The sequence below is a fragment of the Diaporthe amygdali genome (genome assembly GCF_026229845.1).
Source record: "Diaporthe amygdali strain CAA958 chromosome Unknown NODE_3_length_2959817_cov_65_330692, whole genome shotgun sequence".
NCBI classification, from domain to species: Eukaryota; Fungi; Ascomycota; class Sordariomycetes; order Diaporthales; family Diaporthaceae; genus Diaporthe; species Diaporthe amygdali.
The window spans coordinates 2,160,672-2,186,903 of record NW_026517023.1 but is presented as its reverse complement, the minus strand read 5'-3'; the positions used below and the strand labels follow the sequence as shown (position 1 = coordinate 2,186,903).

The window sequence follows — 26,232 nt, the reverse complement described above, 5'->3', positions numbered from 1 at the left end:
ATTATTGTACGATTACGGGGCCGTCTCTACCAAAACGGATGTAGTGTGGACCTAAATAGAGCGAGAATTGTCCCACATCAGTCGCTTCTGTTGCACCAGTCCGGGGAAGAACGGGAGGGCAGCAGCTCAAAGTAGCTTGTCCGGATAGCATTTGAAAGGAAACATCAGCCATTTACGACCAATTAATTACGCATTCACTGTTGACGGCAACACGAGTATATAGGGCCCGCACGGGTCAGAAGAGCAAATCCCTTTTTGTTTTGAATTGCCTACGCCAGATAGCACTAAGCTTGCCGTCCAACGATCAAAGACCTATCATGTAGAGTTCACTTGCTCATCCATCCACCTTCCAGATTGGTGTAGCTGGTTCAACGCCTACATTTTGGGCGGTACCGAGTTCCTCACGCAATCCTTTACTGGTGACCCTCGCCAGAGTCGACAATGGTAGGCTTCTTGCCGTACTTGATGGCACCGCTGGCGGAACCAGCAGCCTCAATGGCCTTGACGACCTTGAAGGACTCGTCGTCGGCAACCTCGCCGAAGACGACGTGGCGGCCGTCCAACCAGGAGGTCACGACGGTGGTGATGAAGAACTGGGAGCCGTTGCTGTGATGGGTCTGTTAGCTTGCGCTCATGCCAAAGGAAGACAAACTTGGGCCTGAGCGGCGACGTACGTGTTGGGGCCAGCGTTGGCCATGGACAGCAGACCAGGGCGGGTGTGCTTGATCTGGAAGTTCTCGTCGGCGAACTTCTCGCCGTAGATGGACTTGCCACCAGTGCCGTTGCCACGGGTGAAGTCACCACCCTGGAGCATGAACTCGGGGATGACACGGTGGAAGGCAGAGCCCTTGTAGCCGAAGCCCTGAGCACCGGTGCACAGCTCCTTGAAGTTCTTGGTGGTCTTGGGAACGACGTCGTCGTAGAGGGTGAAGTTAATCACACCCTGCTGGACTAAATGATGGGGATTGATATTAGCAAGTCGTTTTCAATGGCGTCAGGAGGGGTGGGGAAGCTCGATGATGGCTCGAAGAGTTTTAGTTGGGCAGGTTGCTGGGCCTATTTGACCCGAAGCAGTGTGGCTGTGTGGGGGGAGAGGACAACGAAGCCAACAGTAGCTTGGGTGAAAAGAGAGGTGATGCACGTTGGCGATGGTGATGGTGCACTCGAGACGCATAGATGGAGGTTGCTTACCCTTGACCTCCTTGGTGGGCTTGTTGCTGCCGTCGAGGACGGGACCCTCCCACTCGAGCGAAAAGAAGCTGCAGAACAGGTGTGTTAGTGTCGAAAGCTTCCAGAAGAGGCAGAGGCCGCGGCGAGCGATTGGAGGGGCAACATTGTCGACGGCAAGGGAGCGAAGCCATCGACAGAGGGGTGAGGAGAGGGCAATGGGGTCCAATACTTACACCTTAGACATGATGGGTGATGTTGATGAGAAGAAGCGAGGAGTGTTGAGAGTTGATCGTTGTTGGAAGGGGGAAGTGATCGAAGAAGTCTTGTTGACGAAGCTGGGGATGGAAGAGGGAGAAAATCGAGGGGCAGCAGCAGCTCGGAAGCTGGAAGTAATAACGCGGGGCATGCAGAGCGGGGCGGCCATGACGGATCTGGGCGAATGATGTGATGTTTTAGCAAAACGGGGGTACGCGCAAGTTGGCAACCAGGGATACACCCAATAAGCAGACTCAGGCAGACAAGCACGGCGGGGTTTTGGGAGAGCAGACGAAAAGTCGAGACGAAAGCAGGCCTGGGAAAACAACACAGCAGAAGCAGCAGACCCAGAGCAGACCAAGACCAAGAGCAGGTCAGAGTAGCAAGTTAGAGGCAGAGAGGACAGCGGGGAGGCCCAGAGGCTCAGGGACCCACGCCTCACTCACCACCGTCCTCACCCTCACCCCTCAGGCTCACGGCTCACCTGGGCCCAAAGACTGGGAGAGGGCGGGCAGAGCTTCCAAGCTTTCTGGGAAAAGCTGCCTGGGCCCGGTCCCGAGGTCGCTTGCCTCACCACCCGCTTCAGCTCAGGTACCCAGGTACATGCACGTGCTGCGGTTCACGCGCAATGCCTGCTGTACCCAGGTACCAAGGCATACTGCGCGAGTTGGGCAAAAGGGGGGTGGGGGTTTCAGGGGGTGGATTGCTCGAGCATCTCGAGGCAGCCCTGGAGGCACTGAGGGACAGACTGACAGACCAGCCAAGATCGGCAGAGGAAGCTCCCCAACCATGATGACACGCCCACGCCCTCATGTTGTAGTGTTGGGTTTGGGCATCCAGAGTCTCGAATCAGCTCCAGCAAGCTCTGTGGTGGCTGTGATTTGGGCACACCCCGATCGAGATCTGGAGAAGTTCTCTTGAGACAAGCCCAGACACACTCCTCACGCCCGCAGAGTGAGGAAGAAGCTCAGCTCCATCCAGTACCAGGCGGGAGCAGCTTATGCAAGCCTCAGGTGTCCCGAAGCTGTCCTCGTACGCTGGGCGCGAGAGAGCATCCGTTTCGTCTGCAAGCCTCCTCTGCCTGCCTCTGAGCCCTGATCCCCACTTGAATCGAACGTGTTTCCGGTGTCATGACAGCTGGGAGCATCAGGTCTCCAGAAAGGTACCGCGACGATCCTCGAGCTGGATGCACCGGTGTCGGGTTGACAGCAACAGGAGCTATGGGCTGAGCTCGAGCTGCTTGTCCTTTGGGGGAGAAAGAAGCATAGTAAGAGCTCTCAACATACCTATTCGGCGTGTTCGGATATAAAATACAGCTATGAATGCACTCAAATATGTCAATTGAACAAGTACAAGTCGAAAAGAGACTGTAGAAGATGATGTTGTGGATGGATCTGATCGTCTACTTGCTGAGGAGCTGGCGGGAGAAACTTTTCAGATGCAAGACATCACCAGGGGTCCTCATTGTCAATGACCGCTTGCCAACTCTGGCCTGAGGCAACAACGAGAACAACCACCACGACCGCCTTGACAACGCTTTCTTTACATTCCCGTCAAAGAGGGAAGTCACTGATACCGAGCGAGATTATTGATGGATGGCTATATAACCCATGAAAGCCAGCTTGAATTCCCATGGACTTCCAGGCTGTTGAATGATGACCATAAGAACCCGGTGGAAGACAGTTAGCTCCCTTGCGTCATGAAGCGGGTTAGGGGCGGCATTGTGTGATAGCCGTGGACCTTGACCCTCGAGTCCTACGAGGTCTGCCAGCCCTGTGAATGCGGACTGGTCTCTCAGATTGGCAACTACGCAGTCGAGTATTTCTTATTCGTTACAGCGACCGATTTTGTGCTGCATCTAATTCAGATATGCGTTGAACAGCCCAGCAGCCACCAGAACATTGTTATAAGGGAACATCGGTTGGCAGTAGGAAAAGGGGAGGGAGGTGTCTTAGTCAGAATCCATTAACACACGCCCCTTGGGCCGACACGCCGGTTGGAGTTTGAGGTGCTCGGCAGGGCACTTGCACTTTAGCATTCTGGCCAATTCATTAATTAACTGGGGACAGCAATACCGACACCGACACCAACTCCAGACGCAGACCCAGACAAAGAAAGCTGCCAGCTTCGACAACCTCACCCGACCTGATTGCCCCACGATACTGCACTCATATTTAACAGCATCGTCTGCATCCGCAGATCAATCAGCCACCAAAATGGATCTCAACAGCCTGAAAGACACCGTATCCAACCTGACCTTGTATGATATCAAGGCAGGAGTACGGAAGGTCCAAAATGGTGAGCGACTTGCGGCAAGCAGCGATGGCTTGGATGGCTACTGACTCTCGCGGCGACAGCTGTCATGAACTACACGGAGATGGAGTCAAAGGTAAAGCCACAACGTAACTTGCGCTGATGCTTACAATGCTGACCCGACCATCAACAGGTGCGCGAGGCTACCAACAACGAGCCATGGGGAGCATCATCATCGGTGATGCAGGAGATCGCCAATGGCACCTTTAACTAGTACGATTGAGTGTATCCACTAGACCGTCACTGCATCACAGTCCACTGACCAAGGCTTCAATCGCAGCCAAACCCTCAACGAGATCATGCCCATGATCTACCGGCGGTTCACAGAGAAGGCAGCCGAGGAATGGAGACAAATCTACAAAGCCCTTCAACTGCTCGAGTACCTCATCAAGCACGGCTCGGAGCGTGTCATAGACGACGCTCGATCCCACCTGACCCTCCTGAAGATGCTGCGACAATTCCACTTCATCGACCAAAACGGCAAGGACCAGGGCATCAACGTGCGGAACCGCGCCAAGGAGCTGACTGACCTCCTCGGCGATGTTGACCGAATTCGCTCAGAAAGGAAGAAGGCCCGAGCAAACAAGGCAAAATACACAGGTGTCGAAGGAGGCGCGGGCTTGGGGGGTGGGTTCTCCAGCGGAAGCAGCAGCCGATATGGCGGGTTTGGCAGCGAGAGTGGTGGCTACGGCGGCGGCAACTCTGCGAACTTTGGAGGGTACTCTGGTGGCGTATATGGTGATGGAGGCGGCTTTGGCGGTGAATCGAGCGACTTCCGAGACACAAGCCGACGAACAGGTGGCGGAGACCAGTTTGAGGAATACGACGAGTTTGACGGACATGACAATCCCGAGCCAGCACGCCGCAAGACAACGGAACGAGCTGGCACCAAGAAGACGACGCCTGCACCCGCACCTGCCGAGCCTCCGAAGAAGAAAGAGCCCGAAGTTGATCTGTTCTCGTTCGACGATCCCGCGCCCTCGTCGTCTTCCGCAGCTCCTGCAGCTCCATCCAACGGCTCTGGTCTTGCCTCGTTGTCTACTACTTCTGCTCCCGCTGCCGCCGCTAACGACGACGACGACTTCGACGACTTTCAGTCTGCCACACCGGCAGGACAGACTTCTGTCCCCCAGTCCTCTGCTTTCGGCAACCCGCTCATGACATCGAACGCCTCTGGCGCCACCTTTGCTGCCCCAGCGCCGGTCTCTGCACCAGCCAACCTTACGGACATGATGGGTTTCTCGTCCATGACTCCACCTCCAGCCAGCAGCACGACCACTACTCCCGCGGCGAACTACTCTTCCTTCAGCACTCCTCTCGCGTCGTCCACTACCATGTCGCCTGCCGCCAACAAGCCTCTGGGCGGTGGTTACCAGCCATCCGGGCCGAATTATTTCACTTCTGTGCAATCCGCCACTCCTCAGGCGGCCTCGACACCAACCTCCGCGGGCGGCATGGCGGCCCTCAGACCCACAGGAACTGGGTCATCGGCGGCCAAGAAGCCTGCCGGTGGTGACGCATTTGGTGCACTGTGGGCAAACGCAAGCGGGACTGGCAGCAAGAAACAGAGCACGGCAGGTGGACCTGCTCTGGGCCAACTGGCGAAGGAGAAGAGCAGCGCTGGTATATGGGGTGCTCCCGCCACGCAGTCGAAGCCAGCGGGGAGCAGCCAACCTTCCGCCAACACTGGAAGCTCAGGGCTGGATGATCTACTGGGATAAATCGTCATGATGAGCTGTACGGTGTATGATATGAGCTAGGCACGTATGTAGTGGTTCAAGACAAGGCTAGGCCAGGTTGCAGATCTGGTCAAGGCCGAGGCTTTGGAAGATTCGATTGATTGTTCGCGGGCTCGCTACAGACATAATACAAGCATAGGAGGATCGACAGTTTTCTGATGCGTTTTTTGTTAGACTTGAGATCTCGAGGCGTATCGGCGTTCAAAATCAAGTTTTATTTCTGCGCCCTAAAGGTATTCACTATGCTTGGGCAAAATGTACTGGTTCGGGGTGATCAGTCATTCTAGTCAAGCAGGACTGTATGACATAAATTCTGGCGTGCCTCGAAAGCAGCAGTCCCCACAACAGGTTACAATCATCGTGGCTGGTCTTTGTTGGCTTAGTCTTAAAGAAAATGACATATAGGACAGACAGGCGGCTCCCGTTTAGAAACAACAGCACAGCCTCCGCCTCTGCCAAAATCTCGCGGCAGAAGGGCCCGGCCACCCAGCCGATAGCGCGACCACGGCTGAGACAAGTCCAAGGGAGGCGGCGGCCGTCAAGAGAAGAGAACCATAGGCCTGCGCCGCGATGGCATCCCGGAGGAGGTCAGCACCGTGGCCGGGGGCCTGGGGTCGCCATGAGTGGCCGGGTTGTTTCATCCGCGCGCCTGCGCGCATCGATACTGTGGGTTCGATCTGGATTTGGCTTCGTGTCCCACTCTCGATCTACAGTGCTATTGCCATGCACCTGTTCACTGTGTTGTCGTCAACAACACGAGCATTCCAGTAGATAGCATACGACACAACACACCAAGATCAGTCTACTGCGGGAGAGTGGTGCAGTGAACCTTGCGTGAGAAATTGGTGGATCCGATGGAAACAGAAGAGAAACGCCCCGACCCAATCGAGGCCCTGGCGTCGTTGCCGCTGAGGTGGATCCCGCGCAGTGGGCATGGGCAGAGTCTAGTCTCCTGGTTGGCTGGCTGGCTGGATGTTTGTGCTCCCAATGGGACTTCTGCATGTGTACGAGGAACACATTCTCACGTCGATCAGCCAACAACAAATGGCTCTGGACCCTCGCCCAGTAGTCCCGGTCGAGCATTCCCTGCTGCTGCTGCTCTCAGCCTCGAAGAAGCATAGCTCATCGACTGCCGTGGAGATCACTCCGGCCCTGCAGACGCGGTGGAGTTGGCATCGTGCAGCGTACCTGAGCAGCACGCCATCGCGGCTGTTTAAGCGCTCGCCGACAAGCTGAGAAGCCTTCCCTCTATTCCCATTGGCCTCTTCACCTTAACTCATGCCTGTCTCTCTTCTTTTCTTGGTCTTCCCGTCGTTCGTATGAACTGATATCCCTTGATATACTTTGTATCTGTGGACCTCCAATCTCGCCAGGCGCCGCTGGGAGACATGGATGGACAAAGAACCGGAGCGTGCCCTCGTGGTGCATCCGCCTCTCGTTGGATGCTTACTTTGGCTGCCCTTGCATGCCCTTGACAATGGGTCCTGGTCATGACATGACGACTACCACCTAACCTAGCCACGCCCATGCGGCTCCATGTGTTGGTCGTCGACGGCCCGGAACAGGGCCAAACCCGCCCTGGACATGGTTCATCAACAAAGTACTGCTGCATCTGTATTTGGCAACATCTCGAACGCCCTGTCCCACTCCCAGTGCCGTCTGATTACCCACCTTTGCCAGGCTGGGGACCGGGTCTAGACCTCAGTGAGCATGTACATCGGCCGTCGTCGAGGCAAGACAAGCATTCAGCCTGATATAAGCTGGCCGGCCTCTTCTCTTTGGCATGGCCGGGACTCTTTTTGGGGTCCTTTTTTTCCTTTGGATTTCCTTTCTGTCTACCAAACTCATCTGACGGATTGAGATCACGAGTGTTTTCTTTTCCTCTTGTCATTATTTCCTTTTTCGTCAGGTTTTCTAGGTCATTTTTCTCTTTGGGTTGTTTCCCCAGGTTTCAACGGAGTCTCGTCTGCAGGTTGTCATCAAAGCAACCACCTACCTGCACTTACTAAAGATAATACCTGCGATACTTCTGATTCTCACTGACGACTGGACCCGGGCCTGGCACCGGCATCCTGACCTTCACTTCTCGGCGACCACAAAGATATAATCAAAGTCGCCTGTTCTTGAGACGCCGAGTCTCACTCTCTTCTCTTCCCATTTTTGCACAACCGAACCGTCATCCGAGCCGACCCCACTCATCCACCATGAGGACCGGCTTCAGGAACCACGGCTACTATGGCCATACCTTTGTGTTCTCGCGTCTGCTTTCAGGCATTGCCCTCCTCGCCATCATCGGCCTGGTGGCCAGCTTCACATCCATCATCAACAAGGCCAGCCTCGCTCCACCGCCACAACTTACTGGCGCCCTGATCGTGAGCGCCGCCGCGTTGCTCTGGGTGCTACTTTCCTTCACAGCTTACGACGACACTCACATTCCTTACCTGGCTACAGCCATCGTCGACACCGTGTTTTTGATCCCCTATGTCGTGGTGGTGATCATCCTGGGTGGACAACTGAGCAAGACAGAGTGCTCGACTTTGCCGACCGATTCTGGCAATGGCACCACGCTGCAACTGAACCCGGCCGACAATGCCGGCAATGGAACTCTCTCATACCTTACCTTCGTCGCCTCTGATCAGATGACTTGCTACAAGCTGCAAGGCACCTGGGGTCTTACGATTGCGCTGTGCATCTTGTTCACCTTTTCTGCACTCGCAGCAACTTTTATGTTTATGGGAAAGCGGAAAAATGGCTACAACGGTGCGTTCTTCGGAAAGAACACCGCCCGGTATGGCGATAAATACGGCGCTCCATATTGAGGGCGCGGGGCGGCGGGACGGGAATGGGCTTGGTGGAATGTCTGGAGAATTGGCAAAGGCAAGCCTATCAAGGGCTACAAATCTCCAGAGACGTGGACGAGTCAAAACGTGAACAACACGAGGAGCGCAGGACCTGGATCACCAAAGAAGAGCAAGAAGTCGAAGCAGAAGAAACAACAGAACGGACAGAACCAAGCATCGTCGTATGACAAGGGCTACAGCTTTTTCAAGCCCTCTACTTGGTATGCATCTGGAAGCTCTTCTGCAAATTCGTCATCTTCAACTTCTCGCGGTATCAACAACCCAGGTTCGAGCGGCAACTCTTCGTCGGCTCGAAACGTAACCATGAACAACCAAGCACCCGACTTGTCGCCCAGCAAAAATATTTCAGAGCCACAATCTGGCTCGTCTGAGACCCCCGGAAAGTGGAATTTTGGATTTGGAAGGCTCTGGAGGAAGGGTGGCCGTGGAGTCGACCGCCGCGACCGCTCCAAAAATACCGCCCCACATGGCCATCAGCAGGAGGACATCGCGCTTACGGATGTACCCCAGGGGCGCAGGAACAACCAGAACACCACCAACACCTCTAGCAGCAGAGACATTGGGGGCCAGCAAGGAGAATCAAAAGGCAAGGGCTTCCTTGGTCTCTTCCGGTCCAAGGACAAATCGAGAGACATTTCGTCAACATCCCCTCAGCCCAACAGATCTCTTGACCCTCAAGGACGACCACTACAACCATTCTCACCTGACAGTAACCAAGCAGGCAACTCTGCTCGGTCGCTGCAAGGTGCTGCCGTCGCCGACACAAGTATGCCGGGCAAAAGGCAGGCCCCTCCTGCCCCGAATGGCAGAGGCAATGGTCGTCCCGGTCCCACAGCCCCTGGTAGAGGACAACCCAATGGTCAAGGTTCCTCATCAAAGGCCACGATACCTATGCCCTTTGACAACAACAACAACAAGGCTGGTCCAAAGAATGGTATACCCCCTCGACGTCAAGATGGTCCCACCCCACCCCCTACCCAGGGCCCCATCTCGTCGTCCGCAGGCGTGCAGCGCGGCAGAGGAATGCCGCCGGCTGCAACTAATGGTAAGAACAACACTGACATTACTAACTTGAACAACCCCAAAGCAAACCCAAACATGAAGGGCAGAAACCTCACCGCTGGCGCGGACCAACGCCCTGCAGCCGGTGCTACCATCGGCAACCTCAACGCAAAAGGCGAGCGAAGCATGGGCTTCCAGCGGCCTGGCGCGCCGAACGCTGCTGCTGGATACACACAGCCGTCTGATATCCGGAAACCAGGAGGTGCTCCCATCCCTGGACGTGACGGCCAGAAGTTGGACAAGAAGCAGACTGGTCTAAGTGAACCGGTGAGTAACGTTCTGACAACCATCGGTGGGCTTCTCTGTCTTTAATGTATGGTATACTGACCTGGTATTCAAGAATCGTTCTGTGCCTGGTCAACGACCCGTGCCTGGTGACAAAGAGATCATGACAAAGGATGGGTCCTCAGCCAAGCCTGGAAACGGTTTTCTCTCCAACATGAAGAATCCCCTGAAGCCCAAGCAAGACAAGCAGGGCGATGGATTCCTGCCAGCTTCTTCCGCGAATGACCTCCCTAAAAAGAGTCAAGAAGGTCGTGGCCCTCCAATGCCCGATCTCAAGAACCCTGCAAAACCGGCACAGGGCAAGAACGCTGTCGTTCAGCAGAACCTTCGCCCTACCGAGAGCCAAAATCAGCAAGACGCGTCTCGTGGACTTGGTGTGCCAGGCAAAGGCAAGAAGGCCGCCGTCCCGCCAGCCAAGGGTGAGCATCCACTGAGCAATCGTGCACTGAGTGCAGCTGAGGCCAGCTACTTGGACACACCCCTAAACAAGGCCGCGGAGCAAGCTACTGGACGTGGCAAGACGCGCGCTGAGAAGAAGGGTGAGTTGGAGGCAAAGCCCAAGACTGGAGAGCCCCCAGTGAAGCAGCCCCATCGCTTGCACCCTCAGAGGAACTCGTTCGAGTCTGACGCTGGTGCTGGTGCGATTGTGGCTGGGAATACGCCTCCGAACAAGCAACCGAAGCAGCCACAGCAATCGGCTGGGAAGGGTCGGCCTGAACCTCAACCCGGACGAAACGTGGAGGCGGGCTTGCCTCCTCACATGCCGCCTCATCCAGAGCGTGACGGGAGAGGTCGTCTGGTTCCAGAGGCACAGCGCCACCCTGGCCCACCTAGCAATGAGGTCAAGCCGAATCCACCTGCTCAACCTGCAGCTGGACGCTTCCCCCCAGGCCATCCCGAGAATAAGCAAGGTCCTCCACCACAAATCCGTGGCGGTAAAGACCTGCGGCCCGATCAGCGCCCTGGTCCGAATCAGGACGTGAAGGGTAGTTTGCCTCTGCGTGACGAGAAGGGACGCCCCATGCCTCCACGGCCAACTGATCGCGATCTCCCTGGCGGACAGCAGCCCGTGTCCAATGAACGTGGACGCCCTGTCCCACAACGCACAGCTGGTCCACCAGCCGCGCCGGCTGCTCTTGCTGCTGGCCAGCCTCCACATCAAGCTCCTGCCAAGCTCGATCCACGAGGCAGACCGGGTCCTGCACAGCATACCACTGGGCCTGAGGTTCCTGGTGTACTTTCAGCAGGTGGCAGGAACCAACGCGAACCTCCCGCTATGCGCAATGAGCCCAAGCAACCGATTATCGCAGCTCGTGACGAACATGCAAGGCCGCGTGGCGAGCCTGAGGTTCCGAACGCTTTGGCTCCTGGGCGGAATCCACGTGATGACCGAGCAAGACCGACACCTCAGAAGCATGACGTTGAGGCGCATAACATTCCGAGTGCCCTAGCTCCTGGTGGTCGACCATCTCAGGACTCTGTAAGAGATGCAAATGCTCCAAACGGCCGCCGCCCGCCTTCTCCCAGAGACGGCTCAAGACGGCCTGGCTCGCCTCGAAATGGCAGTGGCCGACGCCGCTCTCCTCCAGGCCGCAACGCCGATGGTCCTCAAAGGCCATCGTCACCGCAGTCATCGCGTGGACGACGCGCTGGGAGCCGCGGTCGTCAGCCGTCTCCGTCGAAAGGCAGACCTCCATCGCCATCCAAGCTGCGAGGACCCCCTGGTACCGACAAGAACCAGGGTGAGATGTTCCTCGGAGACAACCACCCACGAAATGTTGATAAGAGCGGCCGCCCCATGCCTCCTGTCACAGAGACATCGAACCTGTCTGCGAGAAATGAGCGGGAGAAGGGTCGTCCTATGCCTCCTCGTGGTGCTGGCGTTCCTGATGAGACAATGCCTTTGCCACCAGCTCTGAGAGATCCATCAATGGCCAACACATCCTCTCCATCTCGAGGACCACGTGGAGCGGCAGACCGCCAGCCTATGATGAAGGACAGCCGTCCCGTGCCTCCATTCCCGGAAAGATCTCTTGGACCAGAACCTCCTCACATGCGTGGTGAGCGGGAACGGGGCCGGGAAATGCCACCTGCTGTTGCCTCTGGAGAGCCAATTCAACCGCCGCCTTTCTTGAGAGACCCATCGGCAAGGAACGAGTCACCAGCATCGCGAGGTATGCCGCCAGTGTTGCCAGGGAGCCAGCCGCCGTCCCGAGATGGACGTCCGATGCCGTCCAACCAAGACAGGCCATTGAACTCGGGGCCTACACCCTTGCGCAGCGATCAAGGACGCCAAATGCCTCCTGTTGGGGTTGGTGAGCCAGTGCTGCCACCGGCGACACTTGGGAACCCAGCTGCCACCAAGGAGCGATCCACATCGCGACCGCCTCCCAGACTCAGGGACCGGCAGTCTTTCTTCCAGCCTGGTATGCCTTCTCAAGGCTCCGGTGCTGCTCCAATGCCGAGAATGCCCTCTCCGTCTCGGAGTGGGCCACGAGACCTGCCTTCTGAGTTTGCTACTCCCAATGCTCTCCGTCCTGGACAAGGTGGCAACGAGAAGAATGGCACTCGCATGCCTGTGCCACCTAACGGCCAACCAATCCCACCTCGGGAACCTGGCCTTGATGGCCTCCGTGCTCCATTGAGAGATGACCAGAGAGGTCCTCGAGTCGATGAGCGGAATATGTCAGACAAATCGAAGGCACCGTCTAACCCTCGAGAACAAAGACCCCTTGTCAACGAAACGCCTGCTCCTCTCGGTGGCTCTGTAAATGACCCTCGCAACCCAACCTCAAGATCTCAGGGTCCTCGTGAAGAAAGGCGATTTATGGATATGAGACAGGCGCCTCTCCCAGGTGGTGTCAAGACAGACGGCCATGGCGCACAAGCCCCTCCGTCCTCATCACGAGATGAGCCTACAAGAGACAACGCAAGGCCTTCTACTTCTTCTTCGCGGGACATGAGCACTGGGGACGCACGGAGTGCACCATCACCCGAGCCCTCCAGCGCTACGAGTACAAGCAGCCCTTCAAAGCCAAGCGGCTGGATGAAGCGGCTGTTTGGAGGCAAGAAGGGAAATAAGCAAGCTGAGGCAATGACGACTTCCAATATACCACCTGAAACTGTTGCAAAACGACCATCTCTGCTGCCACCAGGCAGGGAGCGACAATCTGTCCTCTCTAATGTGGCTGCCGATGGGGCAGTGCAGCCTGATCAGCGTGGTCGTGCTCTGTTGTCTGAACCAAATGAAGTACGTCCCGACCAGCAGCAGGGCAGAGATTTGCCCCGGGGACTAAAGGACCTCCCGCCCCTCCAAACTGGTGTTGATGGCGCGCGAAAATCTCTTATGAATCCCAGTATTCCTCCCTCACGGAATGGGCTGCCACCACCGCTTCCCGAACCGCCTGTTCGCGAGTCAAGGGGTCGTGCCTCGCCCTTCCCCGCGCGTCCCGGACAGAAGCCATCGCCACCCATGCCAACGGGAGCCAACGTCACCGAGCTTAACTCTGCCACGACTCCTTCACGGGATCTGGCACAAGACCAGCAGCAAAATTCGAAGATGCCGCCTGTGACGGAGACAAAGGAGCAGAAGAAGGCGAACAGGAAGTCACATGTGCTACCTGGTATGATGCCACCAATGCCTGGTCCAGACGAGCCCTTGCCCGTTCCTCCGGTCCCTCAACCACCGTCCGCACTCAAAGACGGGGATGAGCACCCAAATCTTGGCAGTGCACAAATGCCGCCGGTTCCAGTATTGGACGATAAGCAAAGGCGGGCCGCGAACAGGAAATCACGAATGACTGGCTTTGGTCCAGCAGATGTTCAAATGCCGCCTATGCCTGGCATGCCGGAGCAGCCTCCAGCACACCGAGACGCACTGCCAATGGATGGCAAGCCTCATCGCATGGGTCGTTCACGATCTCCTTCGACTCGACGTGAGGGTCCAGGAATGTCCATTGACAATGACGCCCCGGCCGTGCCTGATATGCCGTCCTCGTTGCGCCCTGGCGTCTCCGACGAAATGCCGCAAGGACTACGAGACCTGGTGGATGAGTCTGCGAAGGAGAAGCCCGGCATGATGCCTCCACCAATGGGTATGAGGAGAGGACTTCCATCAAGGCCAACCCCGCGTGGAATGGCCAAGGAACCTTCTCACCCCGCCGACAACGGTTTTGCTCCACAACCAGCTCCCGGAACGGAGGCGTCAGACCTGCCTCCTTCCCTGAGGCCAGGACGACCGGATTTGAAGCTTGACGCCAAGGATGGCGAGCAGTTTCCTCTGGCGGCTGGCACTATCCCAGCCAATTCTCGAGAAATGGGATCAGAGAACTCAGATATGCCCAGCAGCCCCAAGTCCAAGATGGCCAAGCGCGGCAAGGACAAGGGGCAGACCCGCCAGCCTCTCTCTCCCCTCGATGGAAACATGTCTCCTCGGTCACCGTTCGGTGCAGAATTTGGAAACATGCCTCCTTCATCGCAAAAGCCTACTAGCCCTAAGTCTAACAAGCTAAAGGATCTCTTCGGCAAGGGCAAGGGCAAGGGCAAGGACGGCGTCTCTCGGAACATGGGCTCGCCAACAATCGGCAACGAGAAGCCGTTGTCGCCCACGTCTAGATTGGCAAACATGGAGAAGGAACTGGACAGCATTTCAGCATCCCGTCCAGTCAGGAGCGAGAAGGAGCGGTTCTCAGATGCGTCTTTCACAGAATCGATGCTCAACTCGCCACCTCAATCCTACAGTGCCTTCACCTCGGAGACGGACAAGGGTCGCGAGGACATCTATGGGCGAACACCCAGGGATGGTCCAGGATCGCTTGCTGATAGGAAGAACGGTCATCTTGATTCTGCGCAGTCTGCGTCTAAGGACAAGTCTCGTGGCCTCCCAGGTGACAGGAAGGATGAGTCTTCCCTCAAGGAAGAGTCGAAGCCTGACTTCCTTGGCGGTCTCTTCGGTGGCAAGGACCAGATGTCTCCCATCGGCTCACCTATCTTGGGAGATGATGAGTCGTGGGCGGTAGGCAAGGATTCGAAGGCCTCTGGCGACAAGAAGCCTGGTTTCTTTGGACTTGGAGGCGGCAAGAAGGACAAGAAGGAGCGACGTGGCTCACGAGGATCCATGTCTGGGTCTCCAACATTCATGAACGACGCCTCGCGTTCACCTGAGCTGGGTGAAACTTGGTCGACCAGTGATGTGATTGACGAGAAGAATCCACGTGACAAGACTACTGGCTTGTTTGGCCGTGGCAAAGACAAGACCAAGTTCGGATCTAAGTCGCCTACAGAAGAGAAGCACGGCATTTTTGGATTCGGTAAAAGCAAGGACAAGGGCAACAAGCTCCAACCTGGCTCTCCAGGAGAGTCCCCGATAATGGAAGAGAGACCTCCTCTGGATCCATGGTCTATAGAGGACGATTCGCCTGTCGAGAAGAACCCCGACGAGAAGAAGACTGGGCTGTTCAGCAAGTTCGGAAAGGGCAGAGACAAGAAGGACAAGTCAGGTTCTCCTCTTGGCTCGCCGACCTTGAGGGACTCCTCAGCCATGTCCCCCGGCTTGGAGCCATTTTCCGCAGATGAGGATGGCATGCCTGGATCTGAAGACAAAGGAACCGGCCTGTTCAGTAGATTTGGCAAAGACAAGAAGCAACGCCGAGGATCGAAGTCAGACCCAATCTCTCCTGATCGGGACTCAATGCTGCTAGATTCTGCCGACGATCAGCTCGAAGACACCATGCCGGGAGAGAAGAAGTCAGGGCTCAAGGGTCTCTTCAGCAAAGACAAAGATAAGAAGAAACGAAGAGGATCCAACTCGGAGCCACTGTCACCCGGCAAGGAAGGATCCTTGCCTGGATCTCCAACCATGATGGACGATCAGCAACTTGGAAGCAACGGCCAAGTGATGATACCAGCTCTGCTCGTTCTCCAAGGACAGTCGCAGCCAGGTTCTCCAGTGCTATCTGGCGAGAAGAAGCCTGGTCAATCTGACGCGCAATCTATCGATGGCGACCTCGATGAAAGGCCTCTCTCGCCTCAGCTAGACGCCTCTTCCCCATCTGAGAAAGACAAGAAGAACAAGAAGGGCAAGGGCCTGTTCGGTCTTGGAAAAAGCAAAGACAGCAAGAACAGAGACTCTGTCTTGTCGCCTACCGATGACACCTTCGACGGCCAAGACAGCCGGCTAGGCTCGCCTGAGCTCGGGTCCCCTGTGTCGCCCGACATGGACAAGAAAGACAAGAAGGGTCTAGGACTGTTCGGGCGCTTTGGCAAGAGCAAGGACGGAGAAGTGACACCGACGTCGATGGATGGCTTTGATGGTCATGATGATCAGCCACTATCACCTAAGCAAGATTCTCCTATGTCACCTGAAGTGGGCAAGAAGGACAAGAGCGGCAAGGGCATCTTCGGATGGGGCAAGAATAAGAACCGAGACAGCCTTCGAACCTCGCCGGTCGATGACGATTTCAACCTTAACGACAGCCCTCCGCGATCACCGGGTATGGAATCGAACCCACGCCTGTCTGCCGATATGGACTCACTCCCAGCGAACTCACCACCAATAGCCGAGTCTCCCGTCTTCGAGGACTCGATGGCCTCGCCTCGGCAATCCCTCGGCGGCAACTCTCCTCTGTATTCCGAGGAGCCGATGAGCCCCAACGAGCCGGAGAAGATGAAGCCTGCACCTCTGAACATCAAGGACAAGATGCGCAAGTTCTTTGATAAGGTCGGCGGCGTCGATGGCGAGAAAGACAACCGCCGCCGGTCGAGCCGCGACTTTGACACTGCCCCCATGGCGTTGGATGATGGTGACAGGTTCGACCAGCAGGATGACTTCAGCACGAGCAACATGCCGCCCTCACCTGCAGGTGGCATGGATAGCTTCGATGGTAACAACAGTATGCCTCCTTCGCCTGCGGGTGGTATGGACAACTTCGACACCAATAGCATGCCTGCCTCGCCTGCTGGTGGTATGGACAATCTAGAATCAAACAGTCTCCCACCATCGCCTGCTGGCGAAGACAATTTCGGAATGGACAACAGCGTGCCTCCCTCGCCCTCGCACGACATGGGAGGAGATGCCGAGTCCATGCCCGCGGAGTCACCCGTTATGGACAACTTTGCCTCCGATGATGCCGGTGGTCTTGGATCGCCTGGCATGGACGCCCAGTCGCCGGTTGCCCCAATGGACAGCTTTGATGATGGAACGCCCGAAGAGAACGGGATGCCCTCACCGGCGCCTGACATGGGCATGCCGTCGCCAGTCCAGTCCGAGTTTGCTGCTCCAGCTGATATGGCCGACGAGCCTGAGCCCATGGATATGGGAGCTGTCGAGGAGACTCCTCTTTCTCCACCTGCTGGGTCCGACTCACGCGACATGGGCATGCCTGCAGAGTCGCCAGTCATGGACAATTCCGAGGAAGCACTCCCGTCGCCCGCTGAGGATGACTTTGGGGGCCCTGCTAGCCCTGCTGGCGGCATGTCTTCGCCTCCGCCTGCCTTCGATGACTTCGGGGGCGATTCGGCCCCGGTCGAAGACTACTCTGAGCCTGCACCCGCAATGGATGATTTCGGTGGCGAGCCGGGTTCTTTCGACGATGGCTCGTCGGCTCCCGAGCCCGCTTTTGACGACGCCGGTGACAACTTTGACGGTGATAACTTTGGCGATGACGCTCCAGCTGATCTCGAAATGGACCAGGGTCTCGATATGGAGGAGCCTATGCCAGAAATCGAGCCTGAAAGCGATATGCCAGCGGGAGACTTTGAAGAGCCTCTCGATGCCGATGAGCCCTTGGACAGCTTCGAAGACAATGTCGAAGGTGTTGAAGAGGAGCCAATTCTGGGAGACGAAGAGCCGCTCGGTCTTGACGACGGGGCCGAGGGCGAACTCGACAACATGGACGAGGGTGATCGCGGCCTCGACCTAGAGGAGCCCTTGGACGAGGGCGACAACGGAGAATTTGACGACCAACCTATGCCTGAAGATGACGAGATGATTCCGGAGGACGACTTTGGCTCCGCTGACGAACCGGCTGATTTCGACGAGCCTGAACCAGAGCCCATCATGGATGACCCAATTATGGATGACCCAGTTATGGATGACCCAGTTATGGATGACCCAGTTATGGATGACCCAGGCATGGATGACCCAGGCATGGACGAGCCATTCGAAAGTCTCGATGACGGCGGTGACCGCGGGCTCGACGATGATTTCCAGCCAGAAGAACCGATGCTAGATGACTTCGACGGCGGGGATGAGCCTCAGCTAGATGACGAGTTCGCAGGATCTGAGGGTGGAGGGGACTTCGCCGAAGACTTTCCCGGAGACGCCGGCGAGGAATTCCCTATCGAAGACGACCTAGAAGGCGACGGAGATCGCGGATTGGACGATGGCATGATGGACGACGGCTTTGTCGACGATCAAGGAGACGCGGAACCAGAATTCGATGATGGTATGATGGACGATGAATTCGCCGACGACCAGGGTGATGAAGAACCAGAATTTGATGATGGTATGATGGATGATGAGGGTGTTATGGACGAAGAAGGTATGATGGACGACGAAGGGATGATGGACGATGAAGGGATGATGGACGATGAGGGTATGATGGACGAAGAAATTATGGAAGACGAAGAAGGCGACGGAGATCGAGACCTTGATGAAGACATGATGGATGGTGAAATCATGGAAGATGAAGAGGGTCTAGACGATGTTGGCGACGAGGAATTTGAAGGAGAAGACGGTGAAGAGATTGAAGAGGATATGATGGATGGTGAACTTGGAGAGGACGAAGAAGGCATTGATGGTGATGAGTTCCCAGAGGAGGAAGAATTCCCAGAAGAGGAAGAATTCCCAGAAGAGGAAGAACTCCCAGAGGAGGAAGAGATCGAGGAGGAAAATGAAGACATGGAGGAATTGGGCAGTGGCGGCGAAGAGGGCGAGGAGGAAGAGGAGGGAGAACTTGAAGACGATGAGGCCTTGGAAGACGAGGAGCCCTTGGAAGACGAGGAGCCCTTGGAAGACGAGGAGCCCTTGGAAGACGAAGAGCCCTTGGAAGACGAAGAGCCCTTGGAAGACGAAGAGCCCTTGGAAGACGAGGTGGGCGATTCGGAACCTGGCTCACCAACTGGCTCTGAAGGCGATCGCGACATGGACGAATCGGCCGAAGAATTGGAAGATGAAGAGGAAGAGGAAGAGGACGAGGACGATGGGCTCGACGATGAAGATCTCCAAGGGATCATGGACGATTCGAACCCTGGTTCACCGACTGGCTCAGAAGGGGAGCGTGGCTTGGACTCTCCAGGCGTGGAGGAGTCACCCGAGGACCCTGAAAATGACGAAGAGCAAGAAGACGAGGCAGAACTGGACGAACAGACCGACGAGCCCGGGAGCACAAGCGATGTCCGACTATCCCAGCTCTACAGACAATCCGCGATCTTTTCACCTGTTCTCACATCACCTCTCCCACCGAGCCCGCCACCTGAGCAGGACACAAACAGCCCGCAAGACGAGGACCTGGACTCCATGGACCCAGTCCGTTACTCGCATTTGTACCGGCAGAGTGTTGATCTCGACATGGCTCTAACTCTCCAGTCGCCCAACTCGGACGGTGGCTTGTCTGCCATCGCTGAGTCCCCGACCATGGAACAGGGACAGACCTTTGATGTCCCTGTCATGGCTCCAGTCCCTGACTTCGCAAAGACGCGGAGCGCGAGGATGTCAGCAAGGATGTCCACGATGTCGCAGGCATTGAGCCCCATCGCCGCTAGTCCATTGTCTCCTCGCCCGCTGGCGACTCCTCCACCAGAAGAAGAGGAGGACGACATGGATCAGGCTGAACAGCCCGAGTATGACCCGAATTATGATGTCGAGCGTGCCGTCTCCCCTGAAGAGGAGTTCGAAAACTACTACGACGAGGACGACGAGTATGAGCCACATGACCAGCGTGGCTCCGGCCCCACAGGCCCGCAGACATTCGACGAGATGAATCTGTCTCCTCGGCCCGGTCCTTCGCCATCAGAGCGATACAGCTATCATGAGGACCTGGAGCAAGGCCCGCCAATGACGCCGTTTACTCCAAACGGCAACCGCAAGACTTTACGTGAGCGCATGTCTGGGTGGTGGGCGCAAGGCGCGGTTCAGGACAGCCAAGGCCAAACTTACACACCACCGCCTCCGATGCCTTATGACAGTGGCCGGTTCAGAGGAGAAGCCGAGAGCCCTACTTCGTATGTCTAGGGGATAAGAAAACAGAAGCATTGGAAACCACTTTCCATTTGGTGTGGGTGGACTGCGCTCGAAATTACAAAAATTGGACATAGCATGCAATGGGAAGGAGGTTGATTTATTTGGTTTGATACCTAACAGTATATTTCTTATGTGCGGATAGAAACTGGCGTTCTTTGGGTAGTGCGTGGGATTGAGAATTGTTCACATCTACATAATATAGTGAGATGCCTATATACTTGGATGAGAAGACTTTCTGTCGTACTTGCGAGAATTCGAGCCCCAACATGTGATAAGATGCTAGAAACGAGACATGGTCATGTCTTGTGCGGACACGCAAATTCCATTCTTCGTGAGCTTGTGATTGCATTTGATATTTCTCAGGACAAGATTCGGGCTAGCCATCGATTTGGCGAGGAAGACAGAGGCTCATTTGCTTCACGAGGATAAGTATACGTAGCCAGGCAGATTAATAGGTATCTAAATATATGAAACCTTAGTCGATCTCCAACGAATAAATCACCTCAATCAATACTCGCCTTGGACCCAGGGAGCGAAGTCCTCACTAGGATTCATTAGAAATGCCTCGGTGATGTTCATGTACGTCATTTCTTCCGCGATCCAATAATGGGCAAAGTCTGTGATCCTCCCGCTCACGTAGGTGCTACCTGAGGGCTGCACCGTCCAACCACTTTGCTCAGTGTCGACCACTCCATCAGAATGCGCATCCCTCTCCTTCATTTGTATTCACTAGCTATGTTCTACAGTCAACGAACCTACAGCTCATATGGTCACCATCTAAAGTAGCATTTCTCCACAGTGTCGCTCTGACTTTGAGAGCCCGCTTCTGGACCATCGTATTTTTCCGCGACTTCGGAAGCCGCTAAATCAAGAGTTGATCTCGACAGCCTGCGTCATAGTGTAAAGACTCCGGCTGTCGTCTCTTTCAACGTGCAAGGCCAACAGCCAAAGATATCGCCATGGATTCTGCATTATGAAGGTTAGACGTCGGACGTTGGAGGATGGTGACGATCGCCCGTCGACTACATCTGCACGAAGCTTATCACATGAGCAATTTTGTACAGCAGACTGTCTCCTGATACGATGTTCCAAATACTGTGACATACTCCTGACAGGACCGTTGCTATTTCTGTAGTACCTAGACGCTGACGGCGCCCGGTTCGAGCGATGAATTGTCAAACGATGCCACTTACGTACTTGGAGACCATTAAACAAATTGAATCCTCCTTTCTTACAGATGAATTGTAGTGGTATTCAACATCTGATTCTCGAAAGCAGCGCTGTTTAAAACATGTCGTGACCAGTCGCATGACTGCAGGTGTACTTGATCAGCCGTTTGTTCTTTGGATTGATTTGCAGCACACGAGCAAGTAGCTATGAAACCACCTTGAGCTGTCTTCGACACCTGCCTAAGTTTTGACTCCCTGGATCTACAAATAGAGAAGAGCTTAGCAACAACGGGGCTTTTTGACCTCAAACCTGACGGAACCCCAAATTGTGAGCAGACTCACACATTGCTCGCACCACACCCATACCCACCTACTACCTGGGTACCCAGCTTCCTCGTCTGATGAAGCCAGGCTGCGACGAACAACATACTGTTGCAAGTAGTCCTCTCAAGCATTCTTTTTCTTCAAGACTTGGCACAGCACACATACGTGCTCATCGCGTCGACACAAGACTTACAATCTATTGGTCACTTCATTTTTAGGTCTTCACAACGCTCAATTTTTCACAATCCCCTCCCTACGCTGTGATCCATCTTGGGTCTTGCTCCTTCCCACCCACCTCTATATCATTGAGAAAGGCATCATTTCGAGGTTCAAATCCCCCAGAATACAAGCAGCTCAAGCACGCCCTGCATACCCATTTCCAAAGCTTGGACTTCTACAAGCATCGCTTTCATCAGATCGTGCTCTTTCCCTCGCAGTCTACTGAAACAAGTTTATTGGAGACACTTTGATATCAAGTCTACAGCAACATCACACGCCCGCTTCAAGTCACATCCTCGTTTCTTCCATTCTACTTAGGAAAGTACCTCTTCTCAGGCAGCTTGTGTAGCCTTCCCTGCCATCGCTGCAAAACACTTTCCCATCCTCACATATCTTCAGTCCAGTAACAAAGGTCTTCATTTACCCTCCGGCGAAGTAATCAAGTCTCGATCGTCTCAAGTGATCGGAAATTATCAATGAGCATTGCTCTAGACATTTAAGGGTCCATACATGCCCTATTTTATCTCCTTACACTTAGCTTGGGACAGACAGACTTGCAACTCAGCCCCCAAGGATTTCTTCGTTCTTCTTACTGAGGAAAACCATCTGACGAAAGTGGTCAGTACAGAGCTGCATTACATTTCTGAGAAGCTATCATCTCAACCAGGGCAGGGACCTTCCTCATCAAAGTTACCTGACACAAGGTGCGGCTTTTCTCTGGGCTTTTCTGAACTGCCGTTTTTTTCAAAGCCCTCAAGACTCGGACAAGTGAGAACTTTCGTCAAATATCCTCACTCTTGAATCTTTCTGCCCCTCGAATCGAAAGAACTCACTCCACGAAACAAGTATCAACTTCATGGTCTTCCACGAATCAAGCTCAACACTTTGTTTGAGGCAGGTCAGACCCTCGCCCCCTTTATCTCGATTCTACCGACTGCTGCCTCAGCACTGCTGCCCACGAAATGTCTTCAGTCGATCAGAGCCTAAAGCGAGCAGCCTCGCCTGATACGGCGCAGGAAGCGCAGCCAAATAAGCGACAGAAGCAACAAGACGACAGTCACTTTTCCGATTCAGCGCATGAAAAGGAGGAAGCTATTGCTACTTCAGCAAGTGTAGTACCTGAAGAAGGAACTCAACAAGATCCAGACACAGATACATCGACAGAAAATGAAGGAGATACGACCGAAGAAATTCGAAAGACGAATCTAAAGAGAGCTAAGGCCTCTTCGGAACGCAGAAAATGGCAGAAGACCACGAACAAATTCAGCACATACGGCAACGACACCGGGTATTTCTCAGACGAACTAAAGGACAAAGGCCACAATTCCCGCCCTCACATGTCTCCCGATGAGCGCAAACGACTGATGGAGGGCTTCGCCACTCCGGTATGTACATCTGATTCACAGAGTCATGAGATAGAAGACCGTGGACCGCAAATGAAGGTTGGCCTGGACTTTTTAAGCAATTTTTCTGCAACTGTCGACAGTCCGAAAGACGCCGCCGCATTTCTGGATATGGACTTGCAGTCACTCGAAATCTCTCCAAAATCCACACTGAGACTTAGACTGGATCAGGTACAAAACATCGCTTTCATGGTGAAGAAGGCTGAAGGGATCCTGAAAGGTTGCGTGAATGCAAACGACTATGGCACAGGAAAGACAGTCGAGGCTCTTGCTTCCATCTTTTTCCTGGCCCAGAGGAAAGAAGCTCTACCTGACTTCAATGCGCACAAAGTAATCTTCATTCTCTGTCGTCATCAAGCTCTTCGAGGCTGGAAGGAGGTTTACGAAAAATACTTCTCCGGTCTTTTGAATCTGTATATCTGCAGTGAATCATTGGAACCGGGCGAAAGTAGCCAGATGATCGATCCTCCGTCGCCATCAGCACTTGCTGAGTTCTTGGGTGCTTTGTCGCCCTCCGACCCTCAAACGAGTCGTACCGTCATCCTTTCTACATATGGTGAGCTCTCAAACAGGAGGTTCTTGGTTAAGCGGAAAGATAAAGATGCCCGCGAGAAAGAATTATCGTTACGCGGTTCCAAGCTCACTGAGGAGGCGTCAGAAGCTTTCAAGGTGGCAAAAAAGCCCGAACTTTACGACCTCAACTTCGATCCGGCCATGATTGGAACGCTCATTGCTGATGAAGCACATGAAATCAAGCATCCCAAATCTAACAAAGCCCAGGCTGCGTATTTGTTGGACGCGGAAGTTCACTTTCTTCTCACGGCAAATCCTGTGGACAACAAAGTATCCGACTTCCGCGGTCTTTTATTTGCGCTCTACCACTCCAAAACGTGGCAAATCAATTGGCCACAAGGCGCAGAGACTGCGGAGTTTCTGAGAATGTTTGATGATGATTTCGATCCTTTCCAGGCCAGAGGCTCGGGAAACTTCGTCCCACCCAATGTGTCACCCGAGTACGTGGAGGCCCTGAGAAGTGGCCAGCACTTGTGGCGCCTCAACCCACACGCGTATAGGTGGTTGGGTCACCACAAGAATTTTGGTCCGGAATTCTCACGTAGAGTCCTGGGATCAATTCTCCGCCTGTGCCTTCTGCGTCGAGGCGTCGTCTCTGTCGCTCACTTACCCAGCAGTGGGTCTTCGACAATATCGGGAATCTTTGCCTTACCGCCAGTTTCGATCAGTACCATCGAAGTAGGTATGACACAAGAGCAGCAAGATTACGATAAGTTGGCCGGGGTAGGGTTCGACAATATCTTTCGGGCCGGTAAGGACGATTCAGCAGCTTGCGCAGCTCGTGTCATCAACGACAACGAAACACCAGTAGCTGCATTCAACAATTCTTGGGACACTTTCTTGAGCCAAATCACAGCCGACTTCGGTCTAGCCGACGTTCTAAAGAACCCATCTTTTGACATGCCAGCATCTCGTAAGGTTATACCAGATATTGATGTTCTGAAACAGACCAATACGGATTCTGGCATGAGCTTCTACTACAGTATGACAAGGCGCGACAACGATCCCGTTCACGCCCCTGCCGATAGAGCCTCCATGATCAGACATATCGTTCGCCGTTCCCCCAAGTTGCGATGGTTGCTTGTCAAGCTGGAAGAGCTGAAGCAGAAGGGGGAAAAGGTTATCATCTATTGCGTCCATCCCTTGACACAATGGATCATTGAAGGAGTGTGCGCCATGGCCGAATTCAATTTCTTATCTTTGAGGAGCAAGCCGAAGCATGGGGATGAAACCAGATGTGCTATCATTGACGACTTCAACAACAATGCAAAGCGATATGACTTCCTTTTGAGCACAATGCGCGTTTTGGGGCACAGCGTCGATCTTCATGAAGACTGTCACAACATGATCATTTTCGAGCTTCCTGACAGCATCCCGACCATGCTGAGTGCCATCGGACGCATACGCCGCGTCGGCCAGACAAAACCACAGGTAGTCTCCATTTTGTCGATGGAGAGCTCGTACGATAACTATACGCAGTATCGACAGTCTCGGAAATACGCTGTCTCACTCCTGGCTTTCGGTGTGCTGGGTGACCGGTTGGATATCTTGGCGTCGCGCGTGGAAGCTCAGATCGACCGCAACATGTCCGAATTCCGGCGTCAGCACAGGATGTCCAAGCGAGAACTATCAAAGCTTCTGGAGACGCTCAGACGGGACATGCCAAAACTGGACGTGGTAAAATTACTTGGCGCCGGTGAATTGATCAGACAGCTACTAGGTGCACAGTACAACATGAGTTATATCCCCTGGGCTTGTCGCCACAAAATTCTCTACGAACATTACAGAATGAAGCTTTCAGACTTTGCAGGGCCGAAGATGAACTTCAACACCTCAAATGGGAAGCAAATTCTTCGCCTAGCAGCCCAGCTTCCAGAAAGTGGGCCGGCCCTCGCAAGCGTGGGTAGCTTACCCACACTCTTGGGAGACTACGAGATGAGGCTACTGCGAGCAGCACTATCGCGGAGTGGTCGAGGCGCTACTAGAGGTTAGGTTTGGCAGTCATCATGAGTCACGGCTTTACTGGGCTTTGGCATATAGTCTGGGGGAAGGCTCCCTCACTATGGCCAGAACTTCGAGGAATTATGGAAAGGAGCTATAATATGAGCGGACAGCTGCGAAGTTTCTCTACCACACATTGAGGTTGAGTCATCTCCATCCATGAAGTGGAAGGCTTTCTAGGGCCGGCGTCTAGTGTGGATGACATCTTGAGGCAGGAAGGGCTGCTTCCCATGCAGCAGCAGGCAAGGGGCTGGCATTCTTCTCTGATATCGCTATGAAAGCGAGGTGAATGATGGGATCATATGCTGGTTTTGATACGGAAAAGAAGGCGAAACTCACTGGGATGTTACTCAAAAGAACAGTAGCAGCAAGAAAAACCTTGCATTCTAGAGCAGCTTCTTGCTCATAGCGTGGTAGACTCTCTTGGTGAGTTATGGAGGGTCAATAATGCGATGACATTTCTGAATTGCGCTGAGAGATGTTTTAAAGTGATTTGATGCTTTGATTTTCCGTGTGCGTGTATGACAAGACGCCTCAAAAAAATTACTGGAATTAAGATCTGCTGAATCCTTGCTTACTTCTCGACAATGTGATTTTCCCTGGGCCATATTATGGTAC

At 54.4% G+C, this 26,232-nt stretch overlaps 5 protein-coding genes across 5 annotated transcripts; 3 read left to right on the top strand and 2 right to left on the bottom strand.

Moving 5' to 3' along the window:
- Positions 1-413: 413 nt before the first annotated feature.
- On the bottom strand, positions 414-1,594 carry J7T55_003073 (Peptidyl-prolyl cis-trans isomerase; the record flags this gene model as incomplete). Its single annotated transcript, XM_053138214.1, has 4 exons — positions 414-606; positions 675-951; positions 1,192-1,259; positions 1,404-1,594. The coding sequence occupies 4 exons, from the start codon at positions 1,592-1,594 to the stop codon at positions 414-416; spliced, it is 729 nt and encodes a 242-aa protein (XP_052998940.1).
- Positions 1,595-3,641: 2,047 nt separating this feature from the next.
- On the top strand, positions 3,642-5,459 carry J7T55_003072 (golgi to endosome transport protein; the record flags this gene model as incomplete). Its single annotated transcript, XM_053138212.1, has 4 exons — positions 3,642-3,723; positions 3,783-3,814; positions 3,872-3,951; positions 4,019-5,459. 4 exons carry the CDS (start codon positions 3,642-3,644, stop codon positions 5,457-5,459), a joined length of 1,635 nt encoding a protein of 544 aa, XP_052998939.1.
- Positions 5,460-7,681: 2,222 nt separating this feature from the next.
- Positions 7,682-19,916, top strand: J7T55_003071 (uncharacterized protein; the record flags this gene model as incomplete). The annotated part of the gene is made up of 4 exons (XM_053138211.1): positions 7,682-8,237; positions 8,355-9,383; positions 9,426-9,667; positions 9,741-19,916. 4 exons carry the CDS (start codon positions 7,682-7,684, stop codon positions 19,914-19,916), a joined length of 12,003 nt encoding a protein of 4,000 aa, XP_052998938.1.
- Positions 19,917-20,432: 516 nt separating this feature from the next.
- J7T55_003070 (uncharacterized protein) lies at positions 20,433-20,760 on the bottom strand (the record flags this gene model as incomplete). Its single annotated transcript, XM_053138210.1, has 2 exons — positions 20,433-20,614; positions 20,685-20,760. The coding sequence occupies 2 exons, from the start codon at positions 20,758-20,760 to the stop codon at positions 20,433-20,435; spliced, it is 258 nt and encodes an 85-aa protein (XP_052998937.1).
- A 1,839-nt stretch (positions 20,761-22,599) lies between these two features.
- J7T55_003069 (uncharacterized protein) lies at positions 22,600-25,605 on the top strand (the record flags this gene model as incomplete). Its single annotated transcript, XM_053138209.1, has 1 exon — positions 22,600-25,605. One exon carries the CDS (start codon positions 22,600-22,602, stop codon positions 25,603-25,605), a length of 3,006 nt encoding a protein of 1,001 aa, XP_052998936.1.
- Positions 25,606-26,232: the final 627 nt, after the last annotated feature.